Here is a 25,815-nt window from a genome sequence, read left to right as displayed (position 1 = left end):
TCTAAACAAACCCATTTATGGCCAATCCCAATGCAACAGACATATCATTGTTGCACAAAACAACCTGCAAAGACTCCAAACATGTTAGATTCTTGTTTCATTGCTTGAAGTTTATGACTATGTAATGCAAGTAAGTTTTGAATATTTCCATGAACAGTATTTAAATAATTTCTTTTGCTCGGTAATGGAAGTATCTCTCAAAATATCTGAGCCAACTAAACTGTTACTGGAACTAAATTTTTACCACTTTAAAATAAAGATAAAGCCTTTATTTCCATTTTCAACCATTTCAAAAGTCTAGGACTTGCCACCGATGAAATAATCCCAAAAGTAATTACAATGTATCATTTTATTGATTTGCAAGAGATTTTTCCTATTTTATTGCACACTTAATGCCATTTTCTACACAAAGCTAATGATACAAGAAGACACACCCAATGTATTATATCTTCGAGGGTTTGCTCAGATGAGAGTAGTTCAGTTTGGGTTGTGAGCCTTTGGTAGAGATTTGAACCTGTATGCACAAATGTATTAGCTATTTATTTCACAAATGTACATTAGTCCACATTATAACTACCATAAGATGAGGCATTATGTTTTATTAATCCATTTTTACAAATTTCAACAAAATAATTTTTAAAGATTTCTAGTTTGGAAAAAAAAAGTATTGTTTAAAATATACTGCCTGTATGCATAACTGAAAGAACATAGATTTATCTCATTTGAATTTCTTTCCTTGTGTAGAAACATCTTGTCCAGAAGACATGGTCTTTGACTGTACTTCTGCTTGTCCAAAAACCTGCAACAATTACAAAGATTACCATGTTGATGATTGCGACTTGATGCCACTCTACACTTGCACCTGCCCGCCCGGTCAAGTGCTGAAGTTGGGTCGATGCATAGATGAATCAAAGTGCGAAGTGTGCGATAATGAGGGACATGTTGTTGGTGATGAATGGTCTGTAGGAGCTTGCAAGACTTGCTTGTGTTCTGCAGATTTGAATACCATCTGTACAGTTGTGGAATGTCCTGAGCCACCAATTTGTGACTCCAAGGAAACTCTTCAAAAGTTGTCAAAAAGTGCCAACAGCTGTTGTGATGCATTTATTTGCTGTGAGCTAATATTTTGTTAATACTCTTTATCAGGCACATTGAAAGTGGTGGTGCTCACTCCCGGAAAAATTCTGGAAGTGCCTATCATTTGGCCATCTTTATGATTTGAGTCATTTTATTTGAATTATGTTATTTTGGCATTGAAATAAGTGATGTCTAACAGCGCTCTTGTATAGCATGTATCATTCTAACCCAACTAAAAACATCCTCACATAGGCCAATTGTATGGGGGGGGAACTACTCCCTTACTTTAAAAATAAAAGGGGCCTTGCCCCCCCCCTCACTTTTTAGAGTTAAAAGTTAATAGCCGATTGAAAAATGATTTAATTCAGGGTGGATTGATTTTTTCCACCAAAGTCAGCTAAAAATTCTAAACTAATGAACTTTTCTCATCTTGTTTCATAAAAATGGAACTTTGAATTGGAGGGGGAAGTCTCGGGGCCATCTGTCGCAATTTTTGTGGCCATATTCCACTTTTTGGAGGTCATAGAATCATAAATGTTAAAAGCCTTTAAAACAACCCTTTTCTACAAAAAATAAATAAATAAATAACTAAAAAAAAACCCTGACTTTAGTGGTCATGCTCCCCCCCCCCCCCTTTTCGGTGCACCAGCCGCCTATGCTTCCTCATTTCACTATGCTTTTTTGAAGCCACTTTTTATTGCAAGGATTCCTTCTTGTCCATTTTGTTTTGAATTCTAACAATCTAGTTCAATGTACATTTTTCGCCCCCCCCCCCCCCAGTCAACCCAAACTTTTTCAGCAGTTTATTGAAGTGCTAAAAAATATGAATAAAGTCTGGCAATCAGAAGATGGCACTTGTTCACACCTTATTTTAGAAGCATCCATTCTCATGAGGGTGCCAGTCATAAAGGGAAAATGAAGCACAGAATGGCAAAAATAAGGTTGTAGTAAGGAACTTAAAGCTGTCATTTTTACTTTTTTGACAAATAAAAAGCATTTTTTTTTTTTTTTTTGCATCTTAATTGTTTCATTAATAAATAATCAAACCGCAAAAAGATATTAGTTTATTTCAAAATTTCTTAATTATTCTTCATCAAAATTACATATACATTACAAACATAGAAATTAAGTGGGAGAAATGTGCTGAGAAATCGTAATCAAAAGGCATCTGCATCTTTCCAATGTTTTCCCCCCCCTTGGCTGTTGCCCAGTTTCTTGCAAAATTTGAAGCAGTAGTGTTGTTTCAATCGTTCCATCATTTTTCTTGAAATTGAAAAATCCAATGAAAACCCTACACACTAACTCCGTCGAAATCTCTCTGCCAGTGAATGACAGGAAAAATTCATGCATGCTTACTAAGGTTCAAAGTCAGTTCATGCGAACACACCTGATTCATATACATCTAGTTTTCAGAAAAAATAAGTTTGGATATTTTTCTAACAACCCTTCCTTGTATATTGTGCACTTTTAGCTATCAAATTCTTTCATAAAAATCAAAATAAAGAATGTATTAATTACATTTTCCAATTAATTAAAATGTATGTTTTTTTGTACTATCCAATCATAAATTTGTCACAATATATGTTTGATTATGCAAATATATTTCTTTACAAAAGTCAGCATTGGTAAATTGATGTCTGACCTTATCATTCTTTGAAATATTTAAACTGATTCTGTTTTCCTTATTTATTTTTCCCAGTGCCAATGGCTGAAAAACTGTGTACCAATCGAGAGCTAGAGGCCTGCCCCACAGGAGAAGCCAATGTTCAAACAATCATTGATGGGTGTCCCGAGTATCGATGTGGTAAATAACATTATCTTTTCTTGCTATAATCTTATATGGTTAAGGTGAAGCATGGTTTTGTATTGCTTCAACTAATTAGTATTTTAGAAAGATATTTTTAAGTTACCAATTATATTAAATGAGGCAGTGATAAGCAAAGGGATGTATGTGCCAAAATGAAAAATTTAAAGATAACCAGTACAAATGGTAGATGAACAACTCGTTTGTTTTGGGACTAGAGATAGTACTAGTAGCCCTGGTAGGTACTTCTATACAGCGTGATTTAGAAAAACATTTCAATGAAAGCCTACCTAGGTCCGCTGCTTTAAAGGCGTTTTACTCAAAACTTGAAATTGTCCACTTACGTCCCTTTACTTCTCACTTCTTCAAATGATGTATCTGCTTCAAATCACCTGAAATCAGGAATCAGTGTCTAGATCTGGAAGCCAATTAATGAACTTTTAGATCTTGATAATGATTTCTGACTTAAAAAGTATAAGATGGGTAGCCCTGAGCTAAGATACTCGAAGGAGACATGATTCAGTTCATTAAATTTATTAAAATGTTGATAGACTAAATCTGTGCAGAATGGCAAAAGCAGGGTTCATTGTTTTAAGCTTTTCAAATCTGCAGCTAATCTTGATATTAAGAAATTGCTGAGATTTAGAATAGCTCACCAGAAGCAGCTGTTATCTGAAATGAGATGAGTAATTTTAAGAAGACTTTTGTTCTTCATTCAGTGATAAATTGACTAGGCCCAGCCTCGCTACGCCCAGAGCCCGGAGCTGGTTGTTACTTTTGTAGTCCTATAAGGAACATGCAAGCAAAAACAAAAATCATATACTGTCAGCCCCGCTTAATCAAATATCATCGGTTCCAAGAAATATTATTCAATTAAGCAGGGAAATTTGCTTTACCTTTCTACATTGACAACATTTTTTTTTAAAATGTAATTATTATAAATTATTATAAATCAATAGCTATGTAAAAGAACTAACTAATGTTATTTGTAAAAAGTTTTTGAAATAAGCTAAGCAAACAACAAAATCGTTTACTACAGTTGGCTCTCTGTTTAACGATGCTCTATTTAACGACTTTCTCTACTTAACGACGGCTTTTCACGGTCCCAGATGGTACACTACAGTGTTAAAAGCATTCTATTTAAGGACGCTTTCTACTTAAGGATGATTTTTTGTGGTCCCTTGAAAGTCATTAAGCAGAGAACCAACTGTACTTTATTCATATATTATAGTACTTATGAAAATTAAGTAACTTTCAGCTTGAGTTATGAAATGTTTGTCTTGGCACCTTATTTCAGTGCAATACTTTTTGGAAACAAAATCTGTAATAGTGGATTGCTTGCTCCAATGTCTTTTGGGAACACTTTTCAAAGTCATTTTCTCCCTTCTTGTCTGCCATGTTTTACATTTAATATTTTTCAATTTATTATCGTCTGAAAAGTGTATATTTTTTTGTGTTATTTAATTTAACTATCGATTGCGCTGTTTATTGTTTTTTAAATGGCAACGACAAAAGAAATTATATAGAATGGGGGAAATTTTTTGATGAAAAATATAAGTTTTTCAACCCGTTGAAGGCAAAAAATATCATTTTATATTTTTACATCGACAATTGTTCTTACTAAATTATTTCTAATTTATTTTAAAATATTTTGACAAAAATATTTGCAAAAGCCGATGAATATTATTCAATTGTCCAGTATCCGGGGAAATCATTCAATTTAGCGGGGATGTTTAACATTGAGTCTATGGGGAAATATTCGGTTCCAGGAGGTTCTATTCGTTTAAGAGGGGTATTTGTTTATCCGTTACCAGATTAAGCAGGGATAAGAGTACATCCTTTTATATATATATATATATAAAGATGTCTTTTGCACCTATTTTTACATAATAACAACAATAATAATAATAATAAAGAAAAACTTGTCGAACTACAGTAAACTCCCGATTATCCGCGGAATTCGGTGGCACAAGTGCCGCGGATAATAAAAATCGCGGATAACCGCACAAAGACTAAAATGGGGGGACAAATCAGGTAAAAATTGTCCTATCTCAAATTCTTAACTGTATTGATGCATAACACTTTCTGCAAACAGTGAAAATATATATAGAGTACAGTACAAATGTTTTGTATTTTTGCACAACCGAACTTAACATCAATAACAAGCAAGTGTATGTACGATGAAGAACGCACAATAATAATAATAATAATAATAAAATTAAATCAAATCAATCAAGCAAGCAAAAACAACTGAGTGTAAATGTACAATTTTTCAAAAAAAAAAACAGCCACTGGTATTCGCTTTTTACTGCGAAAATACATGTTCGTGATTGTTGATTGATTCGCGGATAATCCGCCCCGCGGATAAACCGTTCGCGGATGATCGGGAGTCTACTGTATTTCAATTTCACACCATGTCCATGTAAGAGAAATATATATTAATGTCCCTTTTCATTCCAACAGAATGCATGCCAGAACTCTGCCCTCCTATTGTTGTGCCTCTTCTTGAAGAAGGAGAGGAAATCAGCCTTTACACCGCTAGTTGCTGCCCAGAGTACAAAACTATTTGTAAGACAGAAAACTGTCACCCTCCTCCTCTGTGTGCTCCTGGATTCAGACTCTCTACCTTTGAAGGCCGCTGTTGCAACAAATATACCTGTGTCCCAAAGAAGGACATTTGTGTATATCAGCATACATATCAAGTTTTGAATGGCTCACAAATATACCTGGAACCAGTGGACTTCTTTGTAAAAGAGTATGAGGTATAGTTATGATTAATGGGTTTTTTCGCTCTCCTGTTGCAATTGTTTAATAGTATAGTATAATTGATGTGTGTATGTTGAGATGCATTACAGTGAAATACCTTTATAATGCTGATCTATGAGATGCATTTCTCTATGAGATGCATTTCTCTATGAAATGCACAACTTTTCAGAAGTAAGCAATAAGTTTTTCAGCTTAAAAGAATTCTATTTTGCCTTGCGAACATAACAACTCTTTGATAAAATGAATTTTGAAAAACTTTTTTTCATCTTCCCAACTTAATTCAAGGCTTTTAAATGATAATAAGCTTTTAGTCTCAGATTGTTCTTGAAAATGCAGCTGTTATGCAAACCATGAAGTTAGCAAAAATGCACTATGCACTTTCTTTTGATTGTGACAGATATTTGTTCATGAATGGTAACATTAAATTGCATAATTTGAGCTTTAATACTCATTGTAATCAAAACTTATTCTAATGTGCAAAATTGATATATTCTGGAAATTTTCTGTAAATAAAAAAATTCTGTAAATTTTTGAAAAATGACCTATGTAACGCAAAACCTATATAACCAAAACCTATATGACGCAAAACCTCTGGTCCAAGATGTTTATTATTATGGTCTTCTACTGTACTCATAGATATAAAATTGCTGATGCTCATAGTGACAAAAAAGAAATTTATTTCTTTGCTGATAGCTAAGATCTATGTGTTTTAAAAACAAAACTGTTTAACTCCTTCCTGGCATAACTATATGACAAACTTATCATTGACTATATATTTGCAGTCTTTTATTTGAAACTCTCACCAGTTACATCAGCAGATTAACTAGTAGTAATTGTTGATAAAAACTAACATGCCAAAACATACTTGTGAATATTAGCAATTGTACTAAGTACTCTTTTATCATTATAAAGTAGGTATGATGAACAGCATTTTGATGAAACCATCTAGGTAAGCAATGTTATGTGTTTGACTGAGTAATGAAGGCTATCCCTTCTTGGTGGCAATCTTTGATCAAATGAATCATATAACACTGTCATAATTAGATGTGCACTATTTCACACTTGATTGGTCATTCAGTGAGCAATGTTTGTACAGTAAGGGCATCAGGCCAAGGACAGATACAAGGGAGGAGTGCTGGGGGCGATTGCCCCTCCCTCGAGGTACCTGTGAAGGTAATTTTTCCAAAATGGAAGCACTAAAACGCAAACGTCGGCCTTTTATGATGACGTTAAGGAAAGAAATGGGGTTCGTATCTCCCTACCGGAAAATTTTCAGGATAAAGTTTCAAAAGGGCAATTTTGGACGATCTTTGGCGATGTTAGAAGGAGATATTTAAAGGTTTAACTACAGACATTTTGCGAAATTTAAGTCTGAAAGATACGATTGTAGACATTTTAGATAGTGTTAGAGAAAACGCAATTTTAGAATTCCTTTTTCAACGGAAAAGGAAAGGAAGAGATTTAAGAACCTCCTTGGAAAAAATTCTATATTTTAGTTGTTTTAACTAAAAATCGTGTGTCGCACCCCCCCCCCTTTCCCAAGTATGTATAATCAGCTACATAGTAAAAGTAAGTCAAGAAATCAACTGCCTCCTCCTTGAATCATTTCTGGATCTGTCCTTGCATCAGGCCCTACATTTAGGTGGCCTCGCCTGGCCTCAACGTCTGCGATGGCGGACAATGAGCTTTGACCCAGTAGAAAGCTGCCTCGGATCCGACCGTGGTACATGTCTGGAGACGAGCCCCTCACCCGGCCTCCATGTTGTCAAGGGCTGGAGATAAGCTCCGGCCCAGTAGAAGGTCGCCATGGGCCTGTCCGTGCTTCACATCCGGATGAGAGCCCCTACCCGGCATCCACGTTCTCGAGGGCGGGCAATGAGCTTCGACCCAATAGAAGGCTGCCCAGGACCTATCCATACTACTCGTCTTGAGGAGAGCCCCTCTCTCAGCCTCCATGTCTTCGAGGGCAGGGGATGAGCTCCACCCCAGTGGAAAGCCACCCCAGGTCTGTCCGTGCTCCATGTCCGGAGAGAGCCCCTGGCCCGTTCTCCATATCCTCGAAAGCGGCGATGAGCTCTGTCCCAGGAAAAGGCTGCCTGGGCCCGTCCGTGCTCCACGTCTAGAGGGAAGCCTTCGCTTGGCCTCCGTGTCATCAAGGGCGGGCGATGAGCTCCAACCCAGCAAAAGGCCACCCCGAGCCCACCCTAACAACACTTCCAGAGGAGAGCACTTCACCCGGTCTCCACATCGTTCAGGGTGAGCGATGAGCTCTGACCCAGTCAAAGGTCGCCCCGGACCCGTCCGTGGGGGCGGCGACAGGCTGTGACCAGAACCACTTAAAGAAGGGAAAGCCACAGGACTGGCAACCTAATGAGTCTCTTGACATATGAGCCGCTCAGAAGCCAATGCGGTTAAGTCCATTTTTTGATATTTTCTGATTTTTGGAAATTTTGATGAAATAAATCATACTCTTCTTAGTTATTAAAAGATTTACTCATTGGTTACTTTTTTCTAGGTTAGACAGCTCTTTTTTTAATAGCTTCTGAATATATTGTATAATAATTTCAGAAGCCATTGTGAATAAGTCCACCTTTTATCAATATTTTTTTTACATAAACCCTGAAATAAAAGTTAAATTATTCTTCTTCTTCCGATATTTGTTTACAACACTGAAAAACAAGAAATTCATAGTAACTGTCACCTTCTAATTAGAATTGTTTGAGTTTTATGCATGTGCGTCAGAACACAAAAATATTACGTTGAAGTGTTTGCGAAAATTATTCTGTTATCAAAAACATTAAATAAATTTTCTTTAATAACTGTAAAAACCCTGACTTTTTAAAATAATAAAAAAGATTTATTGTAAGGGTATAAAAACTAAAAATGTCAATGGAAATAGAACACAGTGAAAGTGAAAGTGATGCGATATTTCATTCTAATTCAAGGAGAGTTAACCATATTGATTCTGATACATCGTCAGATAACGAAGATACAGAAAATCATCAAAATAACGGAAAAGTTGGTAGAAAACGCAACAGGAATTCTGGGAAATGGTTGAGAAATGTTGAGAAACAAAAAAGGATACAAGGTAAACAATATCAAAATAGAAATAAAAAAATAATTCCTGCAAAGAAATTTGATAATAAACCTTGTAACTGTTTGTAATTAACGACTTTGTAATCGCAAGATAACCTTTTATCATAGAAAACAGGCGATGAAAAATTTTTACAAGCTTAATGATCATCATAAACAAAATATATTTTTAAGAGGGTTAATTAGAGTCCATGTTATCAAAAGACAACGACCCAGGAATAACACCAAAGGACCAAGATCTCAGTCTTTTGAATATTTTATTAGACTTAACGGCCAAGATGTTGGTGTTTGCTAAAAATATTTTATACATTGTAAAAAAATTCCGAAACGTTACTGGTTATTTCCGTGGAACGTCTCGGGATTTCACACGTTTTCACCTATTTCCCCCTAAAAACAAGTATCATCACAAAAAAGGTTCCTGAATAGCTACAAGTTGCATGCGTGCAGACTTTTCACTGTTGTGGAAAATATTTTTAGCAACTAGGTTAAAGATTGAATGAGCGTGTTTATTAAGTGTATCGGCCTAAAGTTGCTTACGGACTGTCCAGATTGACTAAGCTCCCAATGAGAGCGAAAATGTCAATGGATAGCTACAGCTTTGCAAGGCAGGAATTGCAGGCAAGAGATATGCTTGGTTCCGTCTTGCATAGCCGTGGTCGCTCTGATTTTTATGGAGCCTTCTTTTTAAATTAGTAAGGTTCTAATCAATTGCACTAAACCTACTTAATTTTTCTAGAAGGTTCTAGAGACATGACTGTCTTTAACTGGGTAGATTTCGCACGTCTTCATACAGTTTCAAGGTTTATTTCAGAAAGGTTACTGACTTTTAGCGGAAAGCGTTCCTGATTTTTCCAAGATATGTCACTGGAAGAAATTGGGCACATCAGCTGCCCATTATTTTCCACGAACGTTTCTGAATCCTTTTTACAGTGTAGAAACATATCAAATAAGTAACGGGCAACTATATAAGTGCTGTTCAAAGGAAGATCTGAAGGCCCACTGGGGGCAACATATTCCAGGTAACTAGATGACTCCCATGTAAGAAAACATATAAGTTCCTTTCCTGCTATTTCAAGTCATTATACAAGTCATAATCCCAGACGCAGATACTTAAATTCAGACCTTTCTATTGTAAAAGAAAGAACCCTTTCACAGTTATAGAAATGAATCCACAAGAATTTCTTTCCACAAAACCATTGGAAGAAGCTGTTACCAACAGAAAAAAATCAGCAAGTAGACTAACAGTCAATTGGTTTAATATGAGATGGATGAAATTGGAAAGGTCAAACCCAAGCAGCATTAAGTTCAAACATAATTTTGACGAGATTGATACCTTTCATGTTAATTGATATAAAAAAAGGTAGGCCAGTAAATTTAAAATATATAACTCAACCTATATTATATCCTAATAGCAGAACAATTTCAAGAGAAACAAAAAAAGACATCATATGTTTATTAAAGTCTATACCTCCAATTAAACACGACTTTTACAGGACATTAAGGACAACACGTGGAGATCAAGATTTACATTTAAATAACTCGGAAGAAGATAATTTTTGTTATGATGAATAAACATAAAACTTATGACCCAATAAATGCTATTTTATTCTTTTTACATAAATTTCTTATATTTTTCAGCTGCCAAAAGGTATAAGTCCTAAAATTTTTACGATGCTGTCATTCTTTCAATAAATACTTACGTTTTTATTTACACATCCTGTACATATCTTGTTTTTTTGCAAAGTTTACACCTTGAAAAAAGACTTTATACACTTTTCCAATTAAATTAATAAACCAAGAATTTTAAAAACTAATGTATCAAAAAACATTACTTTTCTCAATTTTTGTGTTTTGGACTTAACCGCATTGGCTTCTGAGCGGCTCATATCACAGACTAGTAGCCAAATTCTTTTTTGGCTATTTAGTGCTCACAAAAGTTGCCAATGTGTGAACCAAACCATCCAATCAAGTTTCAAATCTGTGCGCCATTTTTCCCATCGTTAATGCTTGCTTGGAGTGCACTTCGTGGATTCAGAACTCATTTTTAATTTAAATTATTTATAACTAGTGGTACCTGCAAGGCTTTGCCCATAGTTGAAAATTAAAAGGTCATTCTGTTTGCCTGTATATTTACAAATAATGGCTGACGAATTTCTCGCCAATTGGCTATGTTCATTCGCTCTGCCATTCCACGTCATGCTATTTTCATAATTTACTCGTCCATCTTATGATAATTTTGCTCCGGAGAATGTTCTTAAAATTGAAATAGAAACAGAACAAAATCGAATTTTCGAAAAATCGCTTGGAGGTGCACACCCCCATGCTACAAACTAACTTTGTGCCAAATTTCATGAAAATCTGCCAAACGATCTAGGCGCTATGTGCGTCACAAACATCTAGACAGAGAGACTTTGAGCTTTATTATTAGTAAAGAAAATATAACAGTATTTTAGTAATCTTGTATCAATTTGAAGAAGATAAAAGAAAAAGTTCTTGAAGAATTTTAATGAACCCAAATGGATAAAATAACTTTATTCCTACAAATAACCAGGTATCTGCTCGGCATATAATCTGCAGGTCCTAAAATCATCCTGAAGAAAAAGAAACTTCGTATAATCAGCGCATAATAAGATGTTGCAAAAATGAAGTTTTTGATTTAACAGCAACTAAACTTTTTTAGCAACTAAATTAAAAACCTGTAGAAATAATAACTTTTAAGGTAAAATCAAAATTAATCTAAAAAATAATTTCTTCTTGAAATCGTGATTATAGTGCCCTAATTGCAAGACAAAAAGTCGAGACAAAGGAGCAAACGGTCTAATCTTGTGCAAATGGAAGCTTCATTCATAACTGTATGTTGTTTATTTTCGCCTGAATTGCATAAGAGAAACATTCAAGCTATGTAAAATAAACAACATACAGACAGAGGAAACAGTCTCTATTGATGAATCCTGTTGTAAACGTTGAGGTTCAATGTGTTGTTGTTGAGAAAAAAAATCCCAGATAATCCACAGCAGCATATAATCTGTACTTCTTTAACTTTACACTTTTTTAACAGATAATCTGCAGATTGTACACGAGAAAATACTGTCTAACCACGGGTTGTATGGAAAGGCAAACATCCGGTTTACACGCGGAAATGGAAGCATCTATTAGTTTTCAGGGATGTCAGCTTTTGCAGATGTATGTTAGCCTCTAAATTAAGCAGAGTCTCATTCAAATGAGCGGAATACGCACATAAAATTTTTATTTTTCCCCTCATTCAGATGGAATCGCCTTAACTGGATGTCTGCCAATTCCATACAATCCGTGGTCAAACAGTACCTTACTTTTTTTTTCTTTTCAGCATCAAAGAAGATGGCAGATTTGATATGAACTGTCTTGTTGTTATCTTTCTTGTGTGTTTTTTCTCTCTTGTACTTATCACCCAAAAAAAGATGGTCATTTGCACCTGGACTTCGAAAAGTTCGAAATTTTTCTGCACCTCAAAAGCCATTGGGTGTGTTGAGACTTGTCGAACTTCAAATTCTTCACACTTATAGTTAGTTTTACTTATTTTTTTTTCAGCATTTGCTTGAATTTGAGCTTCAATACCCTCGGAAGTATACTACAGAAGTGATAACATGGCGTGAACAATTATCCCAGATAGCATTTTTTGCTTGCAGCAAACTTGCAACAAATTTGCTTTGCAATTCTGCAAACTTGCATCAAATTGGATGAGACAAGTCTGCAAGTCAGATGCAAACGAGATGCAAGCTTATGCAAGCCTTGCTTTCCCCACGAAGTGAACTTGCAGCAAGTTTGTCCTGCAAGTCTTATCAAGTTTGCTGCAAGTTCGTTGCAAACCAGTGGGAAAGTCATTTTTGTGGTATCAAACTTGCTGCAAGTTCAAAGCAACTGAAGCTTTGCTGTGACAAGTTTGCTTCAAACTGAGCTTTGTCATATCAAATTTGCTACCAGTTCATATCAAATCTGCATAGCATTTTTTTGCTTGCAGCAAACTTGCTTTGCAATTCTGCAAACTTGCATCAAAATGGATGTGACAAGTCTGCAAGTCTGATGCAAGCCTTGTAGTCCCCACGAACTGAACTTGCAGCAAGTTTGTCCTGTAAGTCATATCAAACTGTTGCAGGTTCATTGCAAATTTGCTTGGGTGCATCAAATTCTGAAAATTTTCTGCAAACTAATAGAAAAGTTTGTTGTACCAAATTTTCCACAAATTAGTGAATAAGTAGCCATTTTTTGAAACAAAAAGTATTGTGAACCCACTGCAAACTAGAGCATTCTTTTATTGTATTCATTGCAGAAATATTTGTAATCGAACAAACTTTATATTAAAAATTTGAATTTATAATACTGCACTCCTTTAAAAAAAATCAGGTCTCAAAATTAGTATTTCTAGTAAACAATTATTTTAGTTTTAGCAATAACTGTAGAAAAATATTTTACACTATAAAAATGTAATTAAATTAAACAATGAATATTTATGTTATGCATCCAAGAGAAGTTTGTAATAGTTTGCAATAAGTTAACAGTACCTTTGATCTGATTCACGAAAATTTGATACAACAAAACTTTTGTTTTCAGAAAATTTGCAGAAATTATAACGCAAAGCTAAACAACTGCTAATTTTATAAAAGTTTTTCTCTAAACAAATTCTCACTTGTTTTTTAATAAAGGATTAAAACCTTTTCAAAATTTTATATCCCAATTTACACAATGTAATACAGTAAAACCTGTGAAGTTGACCGCTTTTTTCAGGCATGGAATTGGTCCTTATCATATAAATCTACCTTTGTAAGTTGACACTTGTTTAAGTTGACAACGAAAGTAATGCACCACAGGTGGTCAACTTATACAGGTTTCACTGTACTAGCTTTATTTACCAATTAAAATTTGCATAGGGCATTTCATTTTTCTTTAACAAAAATTCTCATGCATTCATTGAATGCTGTAAATACAATGTTAATTATATACAGGTAAACTTAATCCCAATTTGCAAGTAAATTTGAAGACTTTTTTTTTTACTTTATTATTTACTATGTAGGATCTGATTCAGGCGTAAAAAGTTTGCTAATGTGTGATCATACATTCATCTAATTTTATGAAGAACTGTTGATTATCAAGCAGATGAACACAAAACAAATCCCAAATTCAACGTAACATTATATTATTATTAAATAAATTTATTTGTTTTTGGATATTGAACTGGCATTTAGTTCACGGTCTCATAGCGACCTTCTAACAAATTTGAGCACAGGAAGTAAGGTATAAGTCAAATTGTACAAGTTGTACTGAATAACACTGCATTGATACAGTAGACTTCTCCAGAAATGTTAATTTTTGCTATTATTTTAATAAAATATACTTGTTAAATTGTACAATTCAAACTAAATTATATGGAGAATAAATTACTAGTAAATTATTTTTTGGACTTTTTTTTTCTATGATATAAATATATGGCACAAGCATCAATTAAATAAACTTTTACTCAACAGAGACTGTTCAGTTTTGTGGTAACCCTATCCTCAGCAAACACAAAATAAATTTAAAAAGACAGTTATAATAAATCAATACAGACTGTTTATTAACAATAATTACAAACAAATTGTCCAACAGTATTTACAGAATATTATAATACATCAATTCTTCACACTTTTCTTCATTTCTTTGTGTCCTAAAATAAAAAAAAAGCATTGTAGAAAAATTATTAGTTTTACTTTCATTAAGGAATTCTGCTAAAAGTAGTCTTAAATACAGGCATAAACTATAGTTCCCCAGTTATGAACCCTACTTGCATTAAAGGGGCTACTTGAAAACCACCAATTGCTAATGTTAACTTAAAGAGAAATATATTTTTAATGTTATATTTGCATTTATTTTCAAATCTTTTTTCAATGGAGAGTTTTTGTTACCACACAATTTCTGTTTTTTCTTCTATTAAAAATGATGAAGAATCTTTGCTGGTAAGTTTTATTACTTTTGGAGACGTTTTCACTTTTGAAACATGTTTTAAAAGAAAAATTAGCCTTGTATTCTCAAAACTATTTAATGCAAAAATAATCGCCAGCACTGAAATGCAAACTAGACCCGTTAAAACATTATGGTCCTGTGGCATTAACATAAGCGATCATTTTTACAAGATCAGGAACTGATTTACAGATCCCTAAACTCTGGGCGCAAAGCAGATTAAGCCTTCTAATAGAATGAACAAGTCTCGGCTAATATGAATAGTTTAAAATCCCAGTACCAAAATATAATTTTTCAGATGATAGCATATATAAACAGTGCGAAGTTTCTTTTAGAAGTACATCATATGAAGCAGTGAGAAGCGAAGGGATGTAAGTGGACATATGCAAGTTTTGAATAAAATGACTTTAAAGATAACATCCTAAGTGGACTAACATTGATTTTTTTTAAAGTCATGCTGTACAGCAGCACCTTCCAGGGTTAGGGTTGCCAACCTTGGAGAAACAATTTGACAAGCATCTGTAGCAGGGTTGGCAAGATTTTGGACACAACAGTAAAAAGCACGGTTTTTACTGTCCTGTCCAAAACTACATTTTTTGAGAAACTATTTTGTGAGAAAATATCAAAAACAGAACAAAATGCACCAAAGTTATGTTTTATATTGAATATTCATTCAATGGTGAACATTCAAGTATAAAAATATACGTAACTGAATGATACAGCTAATTCTAATCTAGTTACATAGAAGTTGAATTCATCATTAAACATTCCAAATTGTACGCATTTTTTTTTTGTTTCATAATAGTAACCAAACTTTTTGGCATTTATGCACGTGTGCAAAAGAAAGTGTTCAAAATATAGTTTAATAATTGACTGAAATGCAATAAATAGTTACAGAATGTATATTATATTAAAATATGAATTTAAAAAAAAAATGCACATGTTTTAAAATTTTAGTGAATGTATTTAATCAATTTATTATTCTTTATACTATCTATCGTAACAATCTATCGTAAAAAAAATTTAAAATATCATGTAAAACTTGAACGCAAAAACCATTAAAAAATATTCTTTTTTTTTCCCCACCAAAAAATTACATTTAATAACATTTTTCTGAGTTATAAATGGAACTGAAACTAGTTGTCTTGGTAGTGCAGTGAATTTCTTTTCGTAACTCTACCAACTGTTACTGAGGAAGTTTTTGCATAATAGAGTTATGGGCAATTTGTTTAAGTAAAATATTTATTAATGAACCTTTCAGAGAAAATACAAATACTCATTAATTAAAACTTATTATTATTTATGCATGATTAATATTGCAGTAAATATGAGTTGAATTGATTACACTTTTAGCTTTAGCATACTTTGACAGATTAGTGTATTGTTGGACGGTAAAAAACGCCTGTTCTGTCCGAAACCAGTTTTAGACAGTCCAAAACTCAACCCTGATCTGTGGTGAATTTGAGGAGCAGCTCGGTATTTTGCATAAAACTGAACAAAAAAGTAACTTTAAATCTCAAAAACTTATCTAAAATTATTATTGAGTTAGAATAATCATTTTAAACACTAGCATAAAAATAATTATTTTTTACTTAATAAGACAGTTTTAAGCACTATGTCATGCCTCATGCTTTTGAACGCTCGACTGTGAAATGCGGAGCAAAATAACTTTTTTTGCAGAGCTACGGAGTTTTGCAATCTCACTGCCTCATATGGAAGTTCAAAATTTAATTCACCTGAAGTATGAAAATAATAATAAAAATTAAGTTTAACATTGATGGAATTGTTGGTGAACATGATGAAAATTATGTATGAAAGAACCTAACCAAGCACCAAGTACCTAACAAAACACCTAAGAGAATAACTAAAAGTAGGTACAGTAAAACCTGTGAAGTTGACCACCCTTGTAAGTTTACCACCTGTCTTAAGTTGACTGCTTTTTTCACGCACGGAATTAGCCCTTATCATATAAATCAAACTCTGTAAGTTGACCATTAAAGTAATGCACCGCAGGTGGTCAACTTACACAGGTTTCACTGTATCAGCAAACTTAAAAAAAAAATTACTAATAATAAAGCTGAAAGTTCATCTGTCTGTCAGGATCTCTGCATAGCGCCTAGACCGTTCGGCCGGTTTTCATGATATTTGGCAAAGTTAGTTTGTAGCATGGGGATGTGCACCTCGAAGCGATTTTTCAAAAATTCGAAGTGGTTCTTTTTCTATTCCAATTTTTAGAACAAAATTTTCGTAAGATGAACGAGTAAATTACGAAATTATCATAACGTGGAACCATAACATGGGCACAAGCCAATTGGCGAGATACAAAATTATAACGTGGAACCGTAACATGAGTACAAGTCAACTGGCGAGAAAATTCACCATACATTATTTATAAATATACAGGCGAACCAAAAGATCTTTTAATTTTTCTATTACGGGCAAAGCCGTGCGGGTACCACTAGTACTGAATATTTCACGTTTGTTGAAAATCTTTGATTGAAAGAAGACATACTTTGTTTTAAGTAAAATTTAGAAATGATAGTTTAATAGCATAATCCAGCCTTCACATTCCCCATAAATTGGTGAGTTTTCCTCAAAGCAAAAATCCTGACTTGTCAACACCTACTTGTAGCATTCCCCACACAAATTGTAGGATTTATTACTTCCAAACAAGCTTAGGTTTGTAAACATGACGGAAATACAATACCGGTTTAAACTAAAAAACTCCAATCGTTCAAATTTGCTTGCGAACAAAAGCTTACTGAAAAAATATACAAATTAAAAACTTGCAATAGCTGTCATAAATCCTGCTGAAATTTTAAATGGGTAATTGATTGGTCTAAACTTGGCAGGAAATAAAATGAAATGACAAGTTTAAAATCAGATTTTCAATGCATACTCAAAAATTTTTGTGTTTTCTCCCCTTTTCTTTAAAAATTCAAGCTAGCATATATATTTGATATAGCCGAAATGCATTAATTTAGCTTACATGCTAAATGCGATGTATATATAAGATTTTCAAAAAGAGCTAACCTCATATACAAGTGCATGATATTCTTTTTTAATGTTATTTTCACAATTATTTACTATCTAGTCAGTCCAATTAACTTAAAAGTATTTATAATTAAAGCACTTATTTTAAAAAAAAATCATTTTTACCTCTATGTGTTTTTTGCCAAACATTAAATACATTATATATTATCTATGCACACCTATTTGACCCCTAAAAGTAAATTGAAAATGAATATTTACCTTGAAAGCAAATAAGAGGGGAAGTAATTATTCTGCTGCTGAATGCTTTATATAAAGCCATTCAATAAAACTTGGGAAATATGACAGGTTGCGGTTACTAAGATATGGTAAACATTTTTGACTAGAGGTGCAAGAGTTTACACTGCGAAAGATTGTTACTAGTCAAAAACCTGACAACCCAGCTTTAAAAAATCCTATTTATGAAGTTTATTAATAAAAATGTTGTACTCAAAAACTCACATTATTTCTTGATGCCAGCTGCCATATATCCTTATACACCCTTTGACAAGCAGCTACAAAAAAAAAATATAAGAATAAACAATAGGACATGCTATATTTGCTAATACATTTAACCATAGCTCAAAGTAAAGTCAACAAACAAGAATACCATTTTGAAATTGTCAACTAAAATTATTTTATGGAAATATAACTAATTTTAAAATTGGAGACAAATATTATTAATGGAGCTAATATTTTATATAATAAAAACAAGTTATTGCTAGAAGTTAAACTAAGTTACAGTTAAGCTATATATTCAATTTAATTTGAATTCCGAAATAAAGCCATATATTAAACATATGAAATCATCTGGCAATTCACAGGCAAAAAAGAAATTATTCAAGCAAACTTTGTTTCGATAAAGGTAAAAAATCCTACAATAATTATCAGAATAATCATTCTGCACAGGTATATTTCAAGCCTCGTGTTAAACACAAAAGTTATGTTTTTCCTTTTTTCTTTGGTATAAGAGATCTCAAGGAAATGCTTTTAAATTTTAAATCATTTCTCTAAAACAGCTTCTCAAAATAGTTAACAATAATCAGTGCAAATCTAAATCATGCTGTGCAACAAACATGTCTAGAAAGATGGCATGAAATTTACAGAGCTCATAGAACATTTTCAGTGTCGAAAAGTAGGATATCTTCGAAAAAAGGAGGAAAAAGTAGAATTAATACTTGATTACAAAAGCAAGAACAAAATCAAAACAATTAAAAAGTGAACACATAAGTATGTCATTATATGTGCACTGCATTTTCCTTGAAGTTTTGCCACAAGAAAACTACATACATTTATAAAAATTAGAATGCCCCGAAAGGAGGCATTAGTCAAAATCCCATATTCAGCAAATTTTAGCTGATGATTTGGAAAATCTGGAGATAAAATTGCAAGTTTTTAAATATCCAAATATTCCTTTTCATCGGTTGTAGGAGGGAAAAGGGACACATGGGAATAATTTTTTACATTTCTTTTTCAAAAAAATATTATCAATTTCGCAATACCAAAATATCTCCAAGATTAAATAGGTAGCCTTTTCTTTGTGTCATAAACTTTTTAAAAAATGTCTTTAATTGCTTACATGTGCCCTTTTTGGGGAGAACATATAAACAGGCCTGGGACACATATGAACATGATTAAAAAATGCAGGACATGCATCATATTTTAAAGAACAAAATAACGATTTGCAATAATGAAGTTTGATTAAGCAATTTAAAATAGTTTTCACAAGTAAAAGAAAACGGTGAAATTACATAAAACAGCTGCTCAAAGGAAGAAGTTTCGACCTGAGAAACATAAATCTCATTGTTGCAAATATTTGTCCAAGAGATAGAGTACTGGGACTGCTATTATTTGAGATGTTTTCAAGATTAATGTTATGTAAAACATGCCATGTTCACAAGTCTCTCCCCCCCCCCCCCCCCCAAGTGTGAATAACCATATTTCACCAGTCGGTAAAATTTGAAGTTCCTGTCAGAAAACAGAGGGTCCCTGATAACAATAATGGCAGTATTTTACTTTGTGCAAAATTTATACTGAATGAAATATACACCAATATTTTGAAAATTGGGATTGAAGACTGGTAAAGAAAACACATTCATTTGAAATGATTATAATCAATATTTCACAAAAGATCATACATTTAATTTACTGCATTTTAATTTCATGTAAAATATTCTTTCAATGAGAAGAACAAATAGTATATTCGTAGTTATTCTGTCAAGAAGTTTTTACAAAAAAAAAGGTACGATTGATCCAGGGTGCAAGGCAGCCGTGAGTTAAGGCAAGCCACTTGTCGGTTTTATCGCCGGGCCCCGTCCCCCCATTTAGCTTGTTAAATTTGTCTACTGCAATTCCAAGCCGGGCCCCTTCAAAGGACGGGTCGCCAGTTTCCGACTAAGCTGACATGGCCTCTCGTCGGCACTACCAGGGTGGTAAAATGGATAAATTTACCAGGTATTCTGGTAAAGACCAAAGAGGAATACAATTCGCAATGAATTAACAAAATTATGAATTTTATTTAATATATAGATTGAAGCAAAACTAACGCTTTAGTGATACACTGAATATCCAGTTCGTATTCAGTACACTGCCTATTCAGCAGACAAACCGAATATTCAAAATACAAAAGAGTCTTAAAAGTTCTGGGTTGTGCTCTATTTGAGGTGCTTAATGTTTTTAGCTACATTTTTAGTTAGAATGAAATGATTTTCATTAACATCTGAAAATTGAAATATTTTGCTATGTTGTAATCTGAGGAGGCATGAGCCCCAACTACATCTGATTTTCGAGACTCAATGGTACCTTAAATAAGTTTAACAAGAGTAAAAGTTAAAGTAGAATTTTAACAAATTTAAATATTCAATAATAGGTCAGGGCTACAAAATTCTTAAAAAATTTAACATGCCTTGCTGGGCATGTTTGTTAAAAAAAAAAAAACATATCGGAATGCCCAGTTTTTTTTTTTTTTTTTAAATTTTATACTAATAAAAATATTTGAATTTGTCGTATAGTATTAATCAGACAAAAAATTACACCTGATTCAAGAACTGTTTCATTATAAAACATAAAATACAAGTCAAAATAAATAGTAGGGGAATGTGGGGCAAAGCGAAATGGTTAAGATGACTGAGCTTTTTCAAAATGAAGAAATAGGAAATTTGTTTTGAAAATTGCAATATATAAAGAAATAACATTACACATAAAAAATAAAACTTGCGTTAAAACATTATTTTTTATTATTGGCAGTAAAATTTAGCCTTCAAGAAAAAGTATAAAGTTTTTCCCGTTTTTGTTTTTTTCATGGGACAAAGTTAAAAATGAAATATTTTCTATTTGATTGTGAGAAATTTTTTCGAACAAAATAATGATCAAATAAATAATAATTCACTAAATGTAAAGATAATGAAACAATAAACTAATAAATAAATCAATTTATTAATTGATACAAAGAAAATAAATGCGCGAAAATAGAGAGTGAATGCATAAGAAAATAAGTGAACGAGTGAATTAATAAGTGAATTATTTAATTAAGGAAAAATTAGTTAATTGATGAATACGTAAGTGATTTGGTAAATGACTGAATAAGTAAACGAAATGAATTATTTCACTTTGCCCCGCATGCACTTGACTAATTGTGAAAAATATTAAAAATAAAAATGAGCTGAATATTAATTAAATAAATACTGCACAGAATATTCGGAGTTCCCAATTAATATTTCAAATGTTAATTACAAGAACCTTATGATTTAATAACACCAAAAATAATTTTCGACTTACAACAAAACATTACAGTTTGAGTATCAATTTTGGAAAATTGCTTGTATTATCATATGCTTTGATTTTCAGAGGTATTTTTTTCTTGACTGATGTAGTATATCACCACAGTACAAAAAAATTCAAACTGTTACTTTGTAACATTATCACATTCCACTTAATTTTAATGTAAGAGAACATTCTCAGACGGTCAAGTGTTAAGTTATCAGTTTAGCAAAATTGCAGATAAACAAAATTTCCCATTAACTATACTTATTGGTTTGCTTTTGTTTTAGGAATGATTTTCATTTTATTTGCATGAGGTAATTTACTTTTAATTTAAAGAAAGGATTCAATATGCCAACATAACGTAAAAAAAAAAAAAAGTCCTAACGTATATTTGAGATCGAGTTTGAAACTTTATTTTGGCCTTCGAAGACATCGACAGTCAATCAAATTAAAACATGCGGTTTGATAAAATCTGTCAAATAAAAATTGCTACCAACTGTATTTAAGCCATCCTGTATGCATATATTCAAAATTATTCATAAACATCAAGTTTAAAAAGCTTAACATTGAGCTTGAAACATGTGCTACGCTACAAAGAAATGCTTTGACGTGAATCGTGATAGTAAAAAAATATAAACACCAGTGCATTCTTCTGAATTACAATTTAAAGAAAATAGCATTTGAATAAATATTAAACTGCCAAATAAATACCTTTTCTCTGCTGTTCCAACGTCAGCTTACTTCGTCAATCCATCATGGCTCCCTGCTTCGCTTGCTTCTCCGTGTTTGGCGCCGAACCGTAGACTATGTACTACCGCGCATGCGCTGGGTGTCCGGATTGAAATACGTGTTCATCAAACAAGCGTTTGCAAGAGTAGTTTACGCTGGTGCCGCCCAACTTGCTGAAAGTCTGCCGCTAACCAGTCACGTCAAGTTTGACACAACAAGATAATATCAAGAAAAAATCAAACTTGCCGCAAGTGAGCATGCTATCTGGGATGTAAATTTCAAATGCTTATTTACTATCATAAATTAAAAAAGAAGACTGTCATTACTTGTTCTCACGATTTATTACTCATTATTAACTTCCGATTGACTTTAGAATGTTGAAAGAAATTTTCTAAGGAAAAGTTGAGGTAGAAGCACTTATGAATCGCAAAAGTATTGCTCGCTTTAAGCGGGGTTTGCTCGTTAAAAGCAAGTTGGGCTCCCGTAGACTCAACAGTGTGCACCAACCAAATCTTTCTGATTTCCTAGCTAAATCTCGGTTCTCGTTGATTGAGGGCTCGTCATAACGATTTTGACTGTACTATTATTATTTATCTGGATATGCAGTTAAAGAAAAATGATTTCCGTTTAATCCCATTTGTTTAGCACTTTGTTAAATGATGGGGATTTTCTTCTGAGTTTGGATACAGTTTGGTAGCCTTTGATGATTTTTATTGTTAATTATTTTTGTTAATTATGTTCTATTGTTAACAGCTGTCTTATGTTTTTAAGCTTAAATTGGCTATAATTTTTAGGGCTTGATTTGTTACCGTTTCAAATCACACATATAAAGTTTAAAAGCTTTAAACTTTTGATCAATACAAATTGGTCAACCAATGCACTGCATAAATAAATTCAAAAGTAATATGTTTTGAATAATTATCCAAAAACTACCTTTAAAAATTGTAATAAAATGTTATTTTCTTAGCTGGGATCTTCTTGGCATGATGGATTATGCAAAGAATGTTTCTGCATTGATTCTGATGGACAACTGACTTTCACTTGCAGAGAAGAAATTTGTCCAGATGAAAAAGAATTCCCTGATATTGAGGTTTGTAAAGTTCATTAATCCAACACAAATAAGGCACAAATTTTAAAAGAAAATTTCAAATTTACATTATTTATTTATTGGATTGCATATAAGTAACGTGGGAGGTAGAACCAAAGCCTATTCTTTGAATTACAGTATAACCCTTATTTGATGGTTGTCAAGGGACTGAAAAAAAGTTATCGTTAAATCAAGGATAACGTTAAATGGCGGAGCATAGACATTTAGTGCAGTCGAATCTGGACCAGTGAAATGTATCTTTAAATTGAAAAAATTGTTAAATCGGGGAAGGTTAAATCATATTCAAATCCAAGACAAGCCATGAAATTAGGAAAAATTTCCTTCCTGAAATAGGGTTGCTAGCCTTTTGAATAATTTTCCACGAGTTGTTACTTACAATAGGGTGAATCATTGTAAGACTACTCTTGGTTTTCATGGAAGGATTGATGTATGGATTCAAAGCAGCAAGGTTGATCCCGAGTCCCTAATTTGTCATTATTATTGTATTTGAATTAGAAGAAGTTAGTTTTAAGCCAACACTTATTTGTTGCTAGTTGGATAACTTTAAATAATTTTAATCAAACTAATTTTAAATATAATAAAACCCGCCTGAGAAATTCCTGCTTAAAAAGTATAAACACTTTGGAAGTATTTTCCCCTTGGTTACAATTCTTCCTTTTCTACAATTTTACCTTTTAAGAAGCTTATTTTTTTAATTTTTTTTTCTCACCTACGACGTTTTCATTTTCACTGAAATTTAAAATTATTTTAGTGCTTGTTACTTTTAACGAAGATTTAGTTCAGCTATGTTATAGCTATTCCAGATTGCTAATGAGTAAAAAAGCAGTCTCTGAATATTGTAATATTCTATTTGGTATTTGCTTGTACTTCTTACTTTACTTGCTTTCTTATTTTTCCACTAATTAAAAAATTTAATACTTTCTTATCCTCTTTTGACCTTCAATAATAAATTAAGGCTGAGAAGATGAAATTGCTGAAGAATGATGTAGACATTTTCTGTTTGATTAGTTTTTATCGAATGGTTTCTGAGTCGTTTATTGCTACCTGTTTCAGCACTACAGGCTCTCTTTTTAAGTGCAAGAAATAAAGGAAGAGATTTTTTAATAAAAATAGGATTCTTCTCTCATTGCACTTTCAAAACATGTTTCTAGATTTCCTTGCAAGTTCATGACACAGACAGTCAAGGCACACACCATGCTCGCCTTTACCACTGTAAATTTTATTTCTCTTCTCTCTGCAGTGGTGTAGTTTAAACTTTTCTTATATGAATAATGCTGGGGGAATTGTGATGAATGGGAATTCTTTCCCACTGAGAAAGAGTTAATGGTCTTCATTGTAATCACTTTTTCTCATTCAAAGAAAGGCTGAATTTATCAGAGTAAAAATGAGCTGTTTGTAAGAAGTTGAAGTCATAAAAACATAATATTTAACGTGGGCATTTTTTTAAAAAGTAGTGCTCAAGATTTGTGCAAAATAACTGTTTTTAGCTAGATGTTTAAAGTAATAAAAATTACCGCAATTTTTAAACAAGGAATTGATCATTTATAATTATTTGTTTTCTGTATAAGAACTTCCTCTTTAAGAACTTTTTTTCTCCTGGTCGCCTAGAAAACTTCTTAAGCAAGTTCACTTTACATACATTTGCTGTATGTATTTATTTCTATATACAGTTAAACTTTGATTTAACAATTTCCTCAATTTAATGATTAAGTATACCTTTCACTGGTCCGGATCTGACATTAAATGTCTATGTTCCTTGATTTAATCGTATCCTTGACTTAACGATAACTTTTTCCAGTTCCTTGACGATCGTTAAATGAGGTTATACTGTATGCATTTGTTGTATCACCGTGCTTTCATGTTTCCCCTTGAGTCAGTTTTCACTTTTTGGCAAAATTCCAGCCCAATAGTTGTCCCTGTTGAAATTTCTTTTTTAAACTGCAATGTTATTACTTTAAATATTATATCCATAGATTTCCCCTCGGATCAATAGCTATGTTAGTAAACATTTTGTTTTGCTGTAAGAATATGGGGTGATTACATCATCACATGTAAAACAATTGAACTAAATGTTTCCTTAATTTATTCCTGACATGTATAAATTATTTTGTGCTATAAGTTAAAATTTTGCTAGTCAAAGTAATTTGCTACGCAAAAAAAAAAAAAAAAATCCAATGTCTTTTTTAATTGATAGTTTCTTAATTTCATGACTTATCATTTTTTCATGTACAATTCAAAATTTTGAACTGTTTATTGATTTACAAGTGAATTAAATTGATAACAATTTTGAATGTAGAAGTTACATATGGAAATATCTTCCATTTCAGAGCTATGTTTATGTAGAAACACGATTGCCTGGAATTTGTTGTCCAAAATTTCACAGGACCTCTTGTCTTGTGAATGAAAAAATATATGAGGTTAGTGTTTTAACATTTCAATCATCCTTCATACAGCACATAATTTTTGTTTTTTCTTC

At 32.7% G+C, this 25,815-nt stretch overlaps 1 protein-coding gene and 1 long non-coding RNA gene across 2 annotated transcripts in view; one reads left to right on the top strand and one right to left on the bottom strand.

Annotated features, from left to right (window-relative positions):
• The window catches only part of LOC129218171 (hemocytin-like), a 123,144-nt gene that overhangs the window by 85,553 nt on the left and 11,776 nt on the right, over positions 1-25,815 (top strand). The window contains exons 41-45 of the mRNA XM_054852388.1: positions 745-1,113; positions 2,777-2,881; positions 5,345-5,643; positions 23,199-23,321; positions 25,667-25,756. Of these exons, the coding sequence (XP_054708363.1) occupies positions 745-1,113; positions 2,777-2,881; positions 5,345-5,643; positions 23,199-23,321; positions 25,667-25,756 (986 nt within the window). The remainder of the gene's footprint in view (positions 1-744; positions 1,114-2,776; positions 2,882-5,344; positions 5,644-23,198; positions 23,322-25,666; positions 25,757-25,815) is intronic.
• Positions 14,304-22,306, bottom strand: LOC129234137 (uncharacterized). The gene is made up of 3 exons (XR_008581529.1): positions 22,214-22,306; positions 18,203-18,255; positions 14,304-14,417 (listed from the first exon to the last, which is right to left on the bottom strand). It is a non-coding gene; the product is annotated as an uncharacterized LOC129234137 (long non-coding RNA).

The sequence above is a fragment of the Uloborus diversus genome, chromosome 1 (assembly GCF_026930045.1).
Source record: "Uloborus diversus isolate 005 chromosome 1, Udiv.v.3.1, whole genome shotgun sequence".
Taxonomy (NCBI): domain Eukaryota; kingdom Metazoa; phylum Arthropoda; class Arachnida; order Araneae; family Uloboridae; genus Uloborus; species Uloborus diversus.
The sequence above is the reverse complement of the archived record's forward strand: the minus strand, read 5'-3'. Positions and strand labels throughout refer to the sequence as shown.